General features: G+C 36.4%; 1 protein-coding gene across 1 annotated transcript in view; it reads left to right on the top strand.

Annotated features, from left to right (window-relative positions):
- Positions 1–16702, top strand: part of tmem91 (transmembrane protein 91) — a 63108-nt gene that overhangs the window by 39930 nt on the left and 6476 nt on the right. Inside the window, exon 4 of the mRNA XM_048167902.1 lies at positions 9918–11334. Within this exon, the coding sequence (XP_048023859.1) occupies positions 10921–11334 (414 nt within the window). The 5' untranslated portion in view covers positions 9918–10920. The remainder of the gene's footprint in view (positions 1–9917; positions 11335–16702) is intronic.

The raw sequence follows: 16702 nt of genomic DNA, 5'->3' as shown, positions 1-16702 counted from the left end.
ATATAAACTTTAAATAACAGTTAGGTCCGATTTATTAATTAAATTCTGATTGGATTATGATGGTAATAGGCACTTAGCTAAAGATGAAATTACTTTTGTGCCTCTGACAACTGCTTCGATCTTCTTTTTGCTCTGAATGGTATGTGGAAAATACTTGAGGTTTGCCACAGACTTGTCCCACCACCTACAACACAAATGAATGTTTCTTCAAGTGCTTCCATGCTTGAAAAATGCGCAGAAAACTACTTTTAAACTGGAAATGACGGAATTTTACCGTACATATTTACAGCGGGTCTATTCGAACTGGATTAGTATTACCTGAGGTAATTTTTCCGGACCTTTTTACAGAAGGTAAAAGTCGCCGTAATCTTTACTGACATTGTCCGTAATGATTACCGAGATGGCACATTCGGACGGGACTAAAATCACTGAGAAGCTCTGGTAATAATTACTTTACCCCACCTCCCCATGTTAAACTAATCCCGTCTGAATAGGGCTTTAGACTGTAAGTAACATTGCACCTACATGTCAACTAACTCTCATTACAGTATTAGTAGACTGTCTGCTTAATATCTGCTAAAACGTTAATGTGATGCTCCCCAACAGACAGTAAGTAACTTTTCAAGTAGTTGTGAACTTATTCTCTTAACTCTAACCCTAACCTAACAGTCTCAACCAATACTCTATTGAGAGTTAGATGACATGTCAGTATAAAACTGATTCACTATACCATGGTATACTTTTTATAACCCTGAATACAACAATAACAGTAAGCTAGACAGAAAGAGAAAGAAGGTAGAAACAATTGGACTTGAAAGATGACTGATAAATGAGCTCATTTCCAAACACGCACAGAATGCTGGGATGTAAAAACGCCCCTCCCTCAGTGGAGCTGAATTCCTTTTTCCATTATAATGTCATTTAGGGAGGAATTATGTATTTTTCCATCCTGAGTATAATATGACATTGCTGGGCTCAAGGAATTATTGTGCTGGAATTATCAAGCTCACTTATATAAGCAGAGACATACAGCACAGAAATGACGAATCAGACTTTAGCTCATTAATCTTCGGAAGTACATGTCAATATGTTTTCATTTAGACCTATAGACTGAGTTCATTTCTGCTTTAATTAACAAAACGCAGCTGTTCTCCATCATACTTTATTTCAGTCATGGAGGGTGAATAGTGAAGGGTGAGTGTGTACTGTATACTGCAGTGGGTCTGTGTGCTTGAGATTGCCTTTCTACTCAGCGCGCCTCTCTTCTGCTATCAGTGCAATATCTGTCGTCCATCAGCGTGTTCATTGGCACTTAGCTGCTTCCTCCTGCTGCCGTTTACAGAGTCTGGACTGTATCCTCTTTTGCTTTGTTTGTATGAAAGATTTAAAGACAGAAATACATTAAATATTAGCAAATATGTTTTCTCCTTAGCAGCGGGTTTCCTGTCTGAACTCAATCATGAAAAATACAATACAAATAATGAAAAATTATAAATGATGGTATTGCAGATTTTTTAAAGACATTGAAATTTTTGTACAGCAAGGATGCATTAAATTGATTGAAAGTGACGGTAAAGATGTTACAAAAAAACATATATTTCAAATAAATGCTGTTCATTTGAACTGTCTATTCATCAAAGAATATTTTCATAAAAAAACGAAGCTTATTTCAACATTGATAATAATCATAAATGTTTCTTGATCAGCAAATCAGCATATTCGAATGATTTCTGAAGGATCATGTGACACTGAAGACTGGAGTAATGATGCTGAAAATTCAGCTTTGCGATCACAGGAATAAATTACATTTGAAAACATATTTTACAAATATTTTTTAAATTGTAATATTTCACAATATGACTGCATTTTTGATCAAATAAATGCAGCTTTGGTATTGACTTCAAAAATGGTATTGATAAGAGACTTTTGATCAGTAAAACAGATTTGAAATATGTATTCAAGCTATATCAAATAGTATATTATTAATAAAGATAAATTAATCAACTTTAAAAATGATGATAAAGTCGCAGTGGAGACATCAAAACACAGCAACACTGGCTCAACCAATGGCGTGAGTTTGGGGCAGGACTATCAGTTTGTTTGACCAATAGGAGATGGGGGGGCATGGTCAAACCTGTTTAAACCTGTTTTTTTGTTTTGTTTTTCTTATTTTTTGACAATAGTGGTGAAGAAATTACTTAAAACAGTTTAAAAGGTACTATAAAACCTCTGTCCCTTTATAAGAAAGCCCATTTATATTAATGCCAAATGTTTATCCACAGTGGACACACATTACTATCTTATGATAGATTATGATAGATTTTTTTCTGATGATAGATTTTTTGGCTTTGGAATCACATTTATAAAAGGACCCTGAGATTGTCTGTTAAGCGGAAATAATGCTGAACCGGCTAAAGGAATCAAATAAAAGACGAGGTCAGTACTAAACAATGCAAAAAGAAGTAGCCAACGTGTGCAAGAGTTATAGAAAAAGAAAACGGAGCAAAGGAGAGAGAAGTGGTTCTCTATAAAAGTGCTGGTGCTGATTTGCTGTGCTGTCCTTGTAGAGATCCGTCCAACTGACCGGGTGTTTTATGTGTGAGGCAGAAATCAGAAAGGGAGGCAGGCTTATAATGCAGCTGACAGCAGTCCTTTTATGGTGACTGGATGAGGTTGGGGGGTTAGCAATAAAGCTGAGTGCGTCTCCTCTGGAATCAAGCCGTCATAGCTTAAAGGGATAGTTCACCCAAAAATTAAAATAATGTCATCATTTACTCTGATTTACTGTATTTTTTTTCTTCTATGGAACACAAAAGAAGATATTTTGGTTACACTTTATTTTAAGGTGACGTATTTACATTGTACTTGATTATATTGTACTGAGTAATATTAATTAACTATATGTACTTACTATAGAGTTACGGTTTGACAGTAGATAAGGTAACTGCGTCACCTTAAATTAAAGTGTTACCGATATTTTGAATAATGTGTTGGTTTCTCTTTTCCATATAATGACAACAAATGGACACTGGAGATTTTAAGCTTCAAAAAGCTCCATAAAAACATCATAAAAGTAGTCCATTTGACTCTTGCACTATATTTTGTGTCTTCTGAAGGCATTTGATAGAAAAAGACTGAAAATATGTTATGTGACTCAAAAGAATGATTTAATCAGTAATTAAACCTCATGTACACGTCCAGTCAAAAGTTTGGAATAATTCAGTTTTTGAAAGAAGTCTTTTATGCTCACCAAGGCTGCATTTATTTGATAGAAAATACAGTAAAAACACTAAAATTTTGAAATATTTTTACAATTTAAAATAACTGGTTTCTATTTAAATATATTGTAAAATGTAATTTATTTTTGTGATGAAAGCTGAATTTTCAGCATCATTACTCCAGTCTTCAGTGTCACATGATCCTTCAGAAATCATTCTAATATGATGATGTGCTGCTCCAGAAATATTTCTCATTATTATCAATGTTGAAAACAGTTGTATTACTTAATATTTTTGTGGAAACCGTGATAAACTAAGATTCAAAAGTAAGAAATCCCAGCAAGGATACATTAAATTGATCTAAAGTGACAGTAAAGACATTTATAATGTCACAAAAATTTTCTATTTTTTAAGAAGAATCCAGAAAATAAATGTATCACGATTTCCATACAAAAATTAAGCAGCACAACTGTTTTCATCATTGATAACTCCAGACTTCTCCAGTCATTTAGTCCGCTTAAACCCCACCACTATCAATTGCAAATTACGTCTTTAAATCAAAATGAGTAGATCCAAGTCTCCGCCCTACATTTTTTTTTTTTTTTTTTATAATCTGTTGTTGCATTCCATTTCACTGCACATTCCACATAAGAAAGAAAGTCATGTAGGTTTGGAATGACATGAGGGTAAGTAAATAATAACAGAATTCTAATTTTTTGGTGAACTGTCTCTTTAAGAGCCATACACTGTGTGAATGTGTGTGGGAGTAGGTCTGTCCATATTTTTTTTCTCTGATGTTTGTGGCCCTCTCCAGCCTGCCTGTTCTCTTGGTGTCAATTGTGTTCAGAGGTGCACTGCAGTAATGTTGATGTCAGGGAGAGCAGAATTATCACCCTGCCGTTCTGTCTGAACTCAAGTGCACGACCACAAGTGGAGGAGGAGAAAGACAGGAGAGCAGAGCAAAGCAATATTAAGCAGAGTAATGCAGGCTTCAGCACTCGATGCCACTATCCAGACCACCATTATGTTGGCAGATCTCCACTCGACCGGAACAGTCTCATACGGTGCTCCATATATCTTCATGATGCTCTGTACGGTAATGGATAGTGTATAAAATCAGATGCAATTCAATTTTGCTTCTACTTTATTGATCTAAGTGCACCACTATAGAGTCAATTTCTTTATTTATCATGCCACTCTATGTGCTGCTGAAATCAGATTTCCTTTTTGGCTTTCTATTTGAGGCAAAGCACATGAATATATGGATAGAAAACTGTTGGCAGGGACTGTTTTTGATTGAAAAATAGTATGAAATATTCCTTGCCAATTAAAATGTGCTGTACTGTGGGCGGTTAAATCAAAACAAAAACAGTGTCAAAACCTTTAACCAGAACTGACCATCATCTGTTATGCCTTCCAAAAAAGGATCTAATGAGTGGGCAACTGTATGAATCAATATAGTATATATATATATATATATATATATATATATACACACAAACAAAATACTAAATGCTACTGTGTGTGTGTGTATATATATATATATATATATATATATATATATATATATATATATATATATATATATATATTAGTGCTGTCAAACGATTAATTGCATCCATATTTTACATAATGTGTGTGTAAATATTTACGTGTGTGTGTGTGTGTGTATACAGCCTACATGATAGTTTTGTTTATAATATATTTTGTGTGTTTATATATACAGAATTATAATATATTTTATACAAACCCGATTCCAAAAAAGTTGGGACACTGTACAAATTGTGAATAAAAGGAATGCAATCACTTACAAATCTCATAAACTTATATTTTATTCACAATAGAATATAGATAACATATCAAATATTGAAAGTGAGACATTTTGAAATGTCATGCCAAATATTGGCTCATTTTGGATTTCATGAGAGCTACACATTCCAAAAAAGTTGGGACCGGTAGCAATAAGAGGCCGGAAAAGTTAAATGTAGATATAAGGAACAGCTGGAGGACCAATTTGCAACTTATTAGGTCAATTGGCAACAATTGGGTATAAAAAGAGCCTCTCAGAGTGGCAGTGTCTCTCAGAAGTCAAGATGGGCAGAGGATCACCAATTCCCCCAATGCTGCGGTGAAAAATAGTGGAGCAATATCAGAAAGGAGTTTCTCAGAGAAAAATTGCAAAGAGTTTGAAGTTATCGTCATCTACAGTGCATAATATCATCCAAAGATTCAGAGAATCTGGAACAATCTCTGTGCGTAAGGGTCAAGGCCGGAAAACCGTACTGGATGCCCGTGATCTTCGGGCCCTTAGACGGCACTGCATCACATACAGGAATGCTACTGTAATGGAAATCACAACATGGGCTCAGGAATACTTCCAGAAAACATTGTCGGTGAACACAATCCACCGTGCCATTCGCCGCTGCCGGCTAAAACTCTATAGGTCAAAAAAGAAGCCATATCTAAACATGATCCAGAAGCGCAGGCATTTTCTCTGGGCCAAGGCTCATTTAAAATGGACTGTGGCAAAGTGGAAAACTGTTCTGTGGTCAGATAAATCAAATTTTGAAGTTCTTTTTGGAAAACTGGGACGCCATGTCATCCGGACTAAAGAGGACAAGGACAACCCAAGTTGTTATCAGCGCTCAGTTCAGAAGCCTGCATCTCTGATGGTATGGGGTTGCATGAGTGTGTGTGGCATGGGCAGCTTACACATCTGGAAAGGCACCATCAATGCTGAAAGGTATATCCAAGTTCTAGAACAACATATGCTCCCATCCAGACGTTGTCTCTTTCAGGGAAGACCTTGCATTTTCCAGCATGACAATGCCAGACCACATACTGCATCAATTACAACATCATGGCTGCGTAGAAGAAGGATCCGGGTACTGAAATGGCCAGATATTTCACCCATAGAAAACATTTGGCGCATCATAAAGAGGAAGATGCGACAAAGAAGACCTAAGACAGTTGAGCAACTAGAAGCCTGTATTAGACAAGAATGGGACAACATTCCTATTCCTAAACTTGAGCAACTTGTCTCCTCAGTCCCCAGACATTTGCAGACTGTTATAAAAAGAAGAGGGGATGCCACACAGTGGTAAACATGGCCTTGTCCCAACTTTTTTGAGATGTGTTGATGCCATGAAATTTAAAATCAACTTATTTTTCCCTTAAAATGATACATTTTCTCAGTTTAAACATTTGATATGTCATCTATGTTGTATTCCGAATAAAATATTGAAATTTGAAACTTCCACATCATTGTTTTTATTCACAATTTGTACAGTGTCCCAACTTTTTTGGAATCGGGTTTGTAATATAGTATATATTTTGTGTATTTATATATACATAATATACACAGTACACACACATATTTTATGTAAACAAAGTTTTCTTTTGGATGAAATTAATCATTTGACAGCACTTTTCAGCAGCCATGATCTCATAATCATTCTAATATGAAACAGAGATGCATTTTTTTCAAGATTATTTAATGAATAGAAAGTTCAAAAGAACAGCTTTTGTAACATTGTAAAAGTCTTTACTGTCCTTTTAGGTAATTTAATGCATCCTTCTACAGATATTTGGCAGAATGTTCCAGCTGCTCTCTTCAATACAAAAAAAAAAAAGACAAAATGCACAATGAAAGAATCTGGAAAGTTATCCGTATGCATTGTGCTCAATATTCACAATATAACTTTGTGTGAGGATGATGCAGAAATTATTCACTGAAAATCTTGCTTGATAGCTTTGGCCATCATTCACTTTCATTATGTGGCAAAGAAGAGCTTGGGCATTCGGCTAAACTTCATTTGTGTTCCAAAGAACATTTTGAAAGCTGAGTAACTGATGACAGTTTTTGGCTGAATCTCTTTATAGCATAATCCTTTATATTATATTCACACACACTCTGCAGAGGGCAAATGATTGCCTTGAGCAAATCGTTAAAATCAAAATTTAAATTGAATTTAAATAGCTTTTTTTCTAATGCGGTATTCTTGCATATCATTAATATTAAGTACGCTACCTCGTTTTATCAAAGTTTCAATTAACACTTAGTAGAATCCATTAACAACTAGTTTCAAGGATGCATCCTAAACCTAAATCCATTTACATACTAAATTACAAAATAATCAGCAATGCCTCAGGTAAATAACAGCTACGTATGCCATTGACAGAGACGATGTCAGACTGGTGCAGACAGGCATGTAGAGGACTGATTGAAAACAGCACAAGGTTAGCAATGAGAGACAGACGCTCACCTCCACCAGATGCCTATCATTCTGCGACCGTCATTCTGGTTTTTCAGGGGCTGACTGACTGACAGAGAGGCCCCTGGGAAATGTGACAGCAGATTCTGATCGGACCAAGTTGCTCTCTTTAACACCCACTGACTGAGACTCTTTAGCCAATGAATGATGAAATAAAGGTCTGCAGCAAGGGTAATGCCAAAGAATCTGAGACTCTTAAAGGGGTCCTTTATTATGATTTCACTTTTTTAACTTTAGTTAGTGTGTAATGTTCTTTTATTTTGCTCAAAGTTCAATGCAAAGGGAGATATTTTCTTTTAGAGAAATCGCATTTTAAGGACTACAACAAACGGCTGGTAAGGACTACCATGAGCTTCTTCCCAGGTTTGTGACACCACACACCACGGTGGATTTGCACAAAAGATTAACATGATGGCACATGCTAGTGGATGAGTTGAATCAACTCCACAGCAACTACATAAATTTATCCACTAACAATTCAGAAACGTCGAGTTTCATTCTAAAAGTTGTAACTTCTTCCTGAGTCTCTCCATCAGTGTCGACTCCGGTTTGAACAATGTAAGGCTGAACACCGTTACTGACAATCCTCATTTTGGCTGCGTGAGATTCTCCAGCTTTGTTGTTGTTGAGCAACCAAAGCGTGAGCTGTTAAAGCTCCGCCCTCTTTTGTAAAGTGTCTGGGAGCTCATTTGCATTTAAAGGGACACACACAAAAATGGCGTTGTGGGGTATTTTGAGCTTAAACTTCACAGACACATTCTGGGGACACCAGAGACTTATATTATATCTTGTGAAAAGGGGCATAATAGGTCCCATTTAATACAAACTGTCAGATGGCGCTTTTTTCACCCTTAAAGGTCAATGCAGTAAGGGGACACTACTCATAAGTGAGCAACTGAAGCTCTTCTCAAAGGCTTCTTTCACAAGGCTGTAAAGATGATAGTCATTTTAAGGTAATTGTTGCTTTTATGATCATTATTTTGTATCAAAACATGATCAAACATGTTGTAAACAATCTACCACACACCTTCTGTGGTCTGATTGATAGTTCATACTTTTTAGCAAGTAAAAGCATCTAAAAATGTCCCCTTTCAGGTTGTGGTGTGCATTTAATTTTGCTTTACAATCTTTGCTGATTTTTTATAAAGTAAATATTTATATTGTTATAAACCTTTAGACTGTTATATTTCAAGATAAACATTTACTGGACTGAATCAACTTAGGTTTACTTGATTATCCATACATTTTTTTTTTAAGAAAAATGTTCAAATGTGAGAATCAAATATAATACAACAATCATCATTGTGTTGCATTGCATTATATGTTTAAAAACAATAAAAGCCAAGCCTTTAAATATCATCTTACTAAGACATTATTAGGAGATAGAGTGACAACTGATATTTATATACATTTTATGTAAGCAGTGTGCAATACTTGTATAAAGATCTCATCTTACATCTTACAAGTATCTTACTTTTTGGCCATATAAATATCAACTGCACCAAATTGCAGCTTGATGAAGCTTCGCTCCAATTCTTCTGGTTGAATAAAATGTCAAATTTATTTCTCTTTTATTTGTCAGTACGTGTGAGTGACCGTAATTTACTTTTTCACTTCAATGTTCAATATGCATCACTAGATACTGTCACAATAAAAGCATAACAGTTTTACACATTACAACATACAATGTATTCAAAAGAGTAATTGGTTAAGTAGAGGCTATCATGGGGAAGGAAAGCAGTCAGCAGTTGACAAATAATCTAAATGGCTCACATCCTGATTACAAATGCGTCTGACTGACAGATTAAACAAGGTGAAGTGAATATCGTCACGTCACATGCTCCATTTCACCTTGACGGTCTTATATAACTATGCATTCGTCCAGGTGTTTACATTGGAAACATCTTTTTATGAATACACCGCCTAGAGCCGCAGTCCTCTGCTGGACCTCAATTTCTCTCCGGCGATAGATTCAGATGGCAGTTCTGAGGCTGTTTTTAGGTGAGGGCCACAGAGATTTGTATGCAGAGCGAGTAAGTGGACTAGATGACGTGTAACGCATCATGGGGGTGTGCTGCAGCAGTGGCTCTTGAACCGTCATGCCCGTCTAACATTTTTAAAGGGAACTTGGGCCGCTGCCCTCTCACTGCAGACCATATTTCCAAACCAACGAGCCTTCTGCCCTCTCACTGATGCTCTTTGCCTTTGAGACAGACGTGCTCCCTGGAATAGACCGCTTAGAAGTGTTCAGAGGCAGATGTCGAGTTCATTAGTGACCGTTCCTTGGCACATACCATCCTGCCACTCAAGCATTACAGCAGACTGGCCTTATAAAATAGAGACACTTGGGGATCACTTATCGAGAGCTTTTCTGTGTGCACTAAAGTTAAATGCTATTTCTGACTCTGTTCTCTTCTTTTGGCAGCCCAGTCCAAGTGTCAACATGAGAGGTGAGAGGTGCCAGACACGGCTCTGAGAGACTTCACTCGGCTGGGAGAGCGTGGCGTATTAAAAATACAGGTCCCCACATGAGCTTTCTGGTCTCGGCTAGTGCTATAAATCAATACCCAAGCACTCTGATTTCTTCATCAAGACATTTCTACTCGGCTACAAACGGAATGGGTTTCTTGAGCGCTTGCTGACCAGAAGACGTACTCCAGAGGATACTATTTTTGTGGACGTCAGAAGTCTATTTCACACCACGGCTCTGAAAACACACCGGGAGACAAAAACGATATATTTATATATAGGTGCATAGCTGTTAAAACTGATACGTCTTTCAACCACTTGTCAATGTTCTTTTTTTGAACTTCCTTCAAAGATTTTGGCACTTCAGAGAATATTCCTATCAGCTTTGGTCTGTCTAAATCGCAGCTATTTTTATTCCACTACATATTTAGATAAAAAGTCTCCCATTACAGAATTCTGTTCAAAACATTTCAGTCCTCTCGTCTGAATGGGTGAGAGCAGAAGGGAGGTTCACGCTTAAAATCCTCACAATTTCACAACCTGTCTACAGTGGGTTGCTAATCACGGTGTTCCATCATCAGAAATGACTTCCATCTTCTTTTTTTTCATGCAAAATGAAGCACATTAGCATATTTATGGGCTGAGATATAACCAATCGTGTACAGCGTGCTACATGGATCTTGCATTCAGTCATCAAGCCAAGGAACAAATGGCTTCTGACATGTGAAGAAAATGGAATATTCAAGAGCTTCACGCACTTAAACACATGCACTAGATGGAGGAGATGGAGGAGCATATGAGTTAATTTCCCCGCTTGTATCTGTGTGAAATCAACCAAAAAGTCTTCAATTTAAACTGCTGTGTCACTGCTTTCATATAAATGACACATTCTTAAAAATACAACTCTGGGCCAGATCAGCCAGAAAACATTAGTTGATGTCAAATCCAGAACTCTCAAAATGGAGAATTTGGATGAACTAGAACATCCATTATTGGGCGACAGCCCCAAAAACTCAAGAGGAACAGCCACCAGTGGTGGTGGACTGTTCAAAGGCATGTTGATGAGAAACGAGGAGGACAAAAGACCGCCCCCTCTGGACTGGAGAAATTATTGCAGTTCTACAGATATTCAACAGCAGCAGCTACTGGATCCGTGTTCATTGCCTAGCACTCTAGAGACTCTTTATCCTCCTACTACCATTTGGGCTGCTGCTGACTCCCTGGGCATCCACAGTAAGGAGTACCTGGAAACCACCTTTGTGGACATTGGACCTGGTTCACCGTTGGAAAGGAAGTTGCTGGCAGAGACAAGAGATGTTCATAGTGTATCTTACAGCATTGAAGATGGGGATGACCTTTTGCCGGACTTTGAGGTAAGGCTTTTCCTCCTGAATACAATGAATGGGTGTGCAACCCTTGTGCAACCTTATGGACATTTTTGTCCATTTCAGTTTTGTTTTTTGTTATAAGTGTGCCTTTGTTAATGCCAACTACATGAATTTTGGATCAGGTGTTTATTTTTATTGGAATTTTAATATTTTACCCTCATTTCCTTCAAAAAATCAATTTTACCCTCCGTACAAAAAATACTCACACTCAGGACCTTAAGGACAAAAATGTCCACATTGAAACCCATTAAAACTGCAATTTTTTAACCCAGGGCCATTTGACTATAAAATGATACAATATTTGCAAATAGGCATTCATTCTATCGGCAAGGCTCCAAATTTTTACATTTTTACAATTTTTTACTAGATTGTGCCATATTTTCAAATTTGGCATATAAAAGAAATACTAGCTTTATTTGTGTTTTCTGCTTATGCATATTATAGAGTCAATTTGAAAAATAATGCAGCTATATTGTGTGGGTATGTTGGTAAGGATGTCAGAGTGTAGTTTGCATGTGTTTACTGAAAATGTAATGTGTGTAATTAGTTTGAAAGAAATTATATTGCACTGGCAATCAAAAATCCCACTCCATGTATGAGTCACACCCTTGGCAGGGTCATAGGGCCATGTGATACACAACAGTTCACTGGCCAAAAAAGTCGCTGTTTGGATTTAAATATGCAAATGCTTAAGAGTCTATGATTGAATCATTATTGCAGTGATTATTATGTTTCTAACCCTAATTGTTGAGTGTGTAGATTTTCATTTCTTAAACAACCATGTAGGAAGACACATCATGGCCATATTACAGGATGACAAAGCCAAGATTCATCAGGCTCAAACTGTGAAATAATGGTTGGGAGGGATCATGAAGAATCATTTTCACACATGAATTGGCACCTCTGAGTCCAGACCTTAAATTCATTGTAAGTCTTTGGGATGTGCTGGAGGAGACTTTACAGAGTGCTTGACTCTTGTATTGTCAATACAAGATCTTGACCAAAAAGATGTCTTCCTACATAGTTTTTGTGAAATTAAAAGCTACACACTCCATCAATTGGAGTTAGAAGAACTGTTGCCAAACATATAACATGCAAGAAACAATAATCATAGCAATAATGATCCAATCATAGACTCTTAAAGGCGCAGTAAGCGATATCTGAGAAACAGTTGAAAGTGGATTGGATCAAGCACCACAACACACTTGTAGCCAATCAGCAGTAAGGGGCGTATCCACTCATTAGGGGGGCGGTGCCTGTGTTGCATAGCGTGTTCATGAATTTGGGGGCGGGGCTATAAAGGTAGGGGTGTGATCCTTTTGGGTAGGGCGTGTTTGTTTTGATGATTTCAACACCATTTCTCAGAAATCGCTTACTGCCCCTTTAAGCATTTGCTTATTTAAATCCAAAAAGTTTTATTTTATTCATTTATTTTTATTTTTTTTGCTGGACAGTATAAACTGAATGTTTAATTAAATATGGTCTGTGCTCATTTCACTTCGAAAAGAAAAAAATCATTATTTTTATAATGCAAATTCATAGTTTAAGATTGAAAGTATGAGACAAGGGTAAATAATACAATTAATACATTTGAAAAAGTAGCAAAAATAAACAACAAAACATTACAAAAGTTTGGGGTCAGTAAGATTTTTTCTCAAATAATACTTTTACTCAGCAAGGACGCATTACATTGGTCAACAGTGACAGTAAAGACTTCTACAAAAAGATTTCTATCTCAAATGGGGTTTATTCATCAAAGAATCCTGAAAAAAAGTATCACAGTTTCCACACAAAAAAGTATTAGATTTATATAAAATATTTCTGAAGGATCGTGTGACAGGAGACTGGAGTAATTCAACTTTGCCACCTCAGGTATTAATATAATTTTATTTTAAGCAGAAAGGTAATTTTAAATTTTAATAATGTTTTACAATATTACAAAACATGAAAAATCTTACAGACCCCATACTTTTGCCTGTCATTGTTTTCAGCCTGTTGGTTTCCTCTCAATTTAGTCTGTGGTGGCAATGGCTGGTTGTTTGATTTTTCATGTTTTCCCTCATTTCGTTCTTGTTGTTGTAGCTGAACTCTGAAGAGAAGAGTGAACTGAGTTCATGCCAAGTCACACTCTCTGTTTACTGGTATCGCAGTTGCTGATTCACAGTCCAAATCCTCATAGCTTCCTGCATTTGAAAAATAGAAAATCACCTAGCCGCTAAGCCCTGCATTTCCTCTAATGCTCTGGATATTGCAGCACAAATGTGGAATTCAAATGCTGTACAGTCAGGGATAGATGAATGAGCTTTTAAATTGAAAAATCAACCTGCATGAATAGCAGTGGGGGATGTGGAGCGCGGACACTGGCCTTCAAACCCAGCGTGATTATTGAAAGCTCTGTGTCCACTGGCGTGTGAATAATAATGCCACTATGCTGATGAGCTCCATGCCAACTTCTATTTCATACACCAGCAAACAAGGTGGAAAAAGCAAAGATTCAGATTACAGATTCAGCTTACCCACTAATCATTTTGATCGATGGCTTTAAAAAGGTGTTTCTTTACCTTTGACAACCAAGAACATATCAACGCATCAGACCATTTGTGTCTGTCAAAAAACCGACACGATTTACTTTCCGCCACCACATGCAGCTCAAACAAAACATACTCAAACACTTAGCATTCTGCGTCAGAGCACAAAAGCGTTCCTCTGAAAAGCAGCTTGTCACATAGCACAAACACTCGGTCCCTTTAAAAGAGCACTTGAGGTTCTCTCTGTCAGCACTGATTACACATGCTGTCATGCCATCAGGGCTTTTCATCAGGAGGTCAAGTGTAAAACTGCTGCCATTAAAATATTTAAAAACCTGTTCTGAGCAGAGGCATTTCTAACAAAGAGGAGAAACCACTGAGTCCGGCAAGACTGGAGCAAGTGACTGTAGTGTTTCGTGAGGATCTGCTCTACTATGACACATCATTAATAAAATATTATTCTATTTAAATACCAGAAGGCGCTTAAAAGTGATGTGGGACATGGTAACATGATTGCAAGGCTACTCTTTTAAATATTCATAAGCCTTTATTTCAGATGGCTGTGAGGTTTACGTATAATTTAAAATGCCCCCGTGAGATCTCAAGCTTTCATTCCTGACCTTTTGACGGGAAACTGACCACTGTTAAAGATACTTTGAAACTGTGGCTAGACTAGTTACGAACAGTCCTGGGACGTAACTGATTATATGTAATCAGATTCCGTACATTAAAGGATTAGTTCACTTCCTGGAATTTTCTCCATATAGTGACTTCACAGGGGTTCAACGGGTTGAAGGTCCAAATGTCAGTTTCAATGCAGCTTCAAAGGGCTCTACATGATCCCAGACGAGGAATACGTGTTTTGTTTAGCTAAATGATGGGGCTTTTAAACCACAAATGCTCATCTTGCACTGCGATCTAGTGAAACAATTGGTCATTTTCTAAAAACAAAATAAAAATGTGTATACTTTTTATCCGGTGGAAGTACCGTGGTAGGGTGAAAAACTCCAACTTCAAAATCGTCCGACATCGTTGTTTTACCTTTTTTTTAATGGGTGTTTGACTTAGTCTTTGCACGTTTGCTTTGTAAACACTGGATCGGTACTTCCGCCTATGTCACGCGTGACCTTTCCAACATGATTACGCAATGCGTGGCACATCGCAGAGCAGTGCAAGATGAGCATTTGTGGTTAAAAAGTATATACTTTTTTTTTTTTTTTTTGAAAATTACAGATTTTTTCGCTAGATAAGACCCTCGTTCCTTGTTTGGGATCGTGTAGAGCCCTTTGAAGCTGCACTAAAACTGCAATTTATTGATTCTCCCTAATTCATCTTTTCTATTTTTAATGTTTTTTTTCAATACAAAATGTCAGTGTTTTTCTCCCACCACCTGCATAAAAATCCCCATTTTTTTGATGAACACCAAGGTCATGTGATTTAATTGCCATCCGAATCCACATCTCTAAGTTTACAAGAAGAGAGCAATTAAATATTCACTGTTTAAATCCTTTTTGACCACTGCCGAGCACCGTACGGTAACTGTGCAGCTACACTTTTATTACTGAAATGCTGTATTTACAAGAACAATACTTCATAACCGCTGTTAAGAAACAAAAATGAAAAAGAGAAGAAAAGCATGTAAACATTTCAAATGAGTCATTATTATGGCAGCAACAGGTATGCAATACAATTTTAAAATATGCATTATGTACAATTATATACATTAAGAATATAAACCAAACAGTATTATATTTACCTTATGTAAATAAGAGGTTGCATTAAATTATTTCTGCTAATTTCCACATTTTTAAAATGACATTCATCATTTTGAAAGGTAAAATGCAAGACAGAAAACCATTTTAACTAATATATAAATAATGATAATCACAAAACTCACTCCTCTACCATAAACAAATCACTATCTGAATGCATGAGTCACTGAGGTGCCATGCAATTTTATTTTTACAGACGTCCACATGAGAAACAATTACCATCTTAATAGAGCTTTAGACATTCGGAAATACGTAAATGCCAGACTGATTAGTGTAGTACAACTAATGTTAGTTTTATTGTTGTGAATTTGCTTCAAAATGTACACAAATATGCTTTTACTTTTGTGAGACTATTCATGTGATTCAGAAATATAACTGACGTATCTAGTGACCTTTACTAAATATTACTAATTCTAGAAGTCTAGACGAATATAATTCAAACCTGGAAGACACTGGCCGTGTAAAGTTCTTGCTATTTTCATGTTAATGAATGCTTGTTCATGTAACAAAATGTTCAATGCACTTAATGTCATTGACAGACTAGAATCTATTGTTCCTCTTTGTAAATTTTTTTATTTTTTTTTTTTACAATATTTTCTACTCAGATCTATGTAATAAACGAGTTTGGTCAAAAGTAATGAAGAAGTAGTCAGATTATATTACCAAAAAAGTGTAATCTAATAGATTACGTTAATGACTAATAATTTAGATAATTAACAGCAATAGATAATTTTTGTCATGCAATTTGGAATCAGTAATACCACAAGTTACCCTTTTCAAAATCTGCACTACAGGTCTTTTTCAAGTTGGAGCAAAAAAACATTAAAGGTGCCCTAGATTCAAAAATTGAATTTACCTCGGCATAGTTGAATAACAAGAGTTCAGTACATGGAAATGACATACAGTGAGTCTCAAACTCCATTGTTTCCTCCTTCTTATATAAATCTTATTTGTTTAAAAGACCTCCACGAATCTCAACATAACACTGACTGTTACGTAACAGTTGGGATCATTAATATGTACGCCCCCAATATTTGCATATGCCAGCCCATG

This window comes from Megalobrama amblycephala, linkage group LG19 (assembly GCF_018812025.1).
Source record: "Megalobrama amblycephala isolate DHTTF-2021 linkage group LG19, ASM1881202v1, whole genome shotgun sequence".
NCBI lineage: Eukaryota > Metazoa > Chordata > Actinopteri > Cypriniformes > Xenocyprididae > Megalobrama > Megalobrama amblycephala.
The sequence above is the reverse complement of the archived record's forward strand: the minus strand, read 5'-3'. Positions and strand labels throughout refer to the sequence as shown.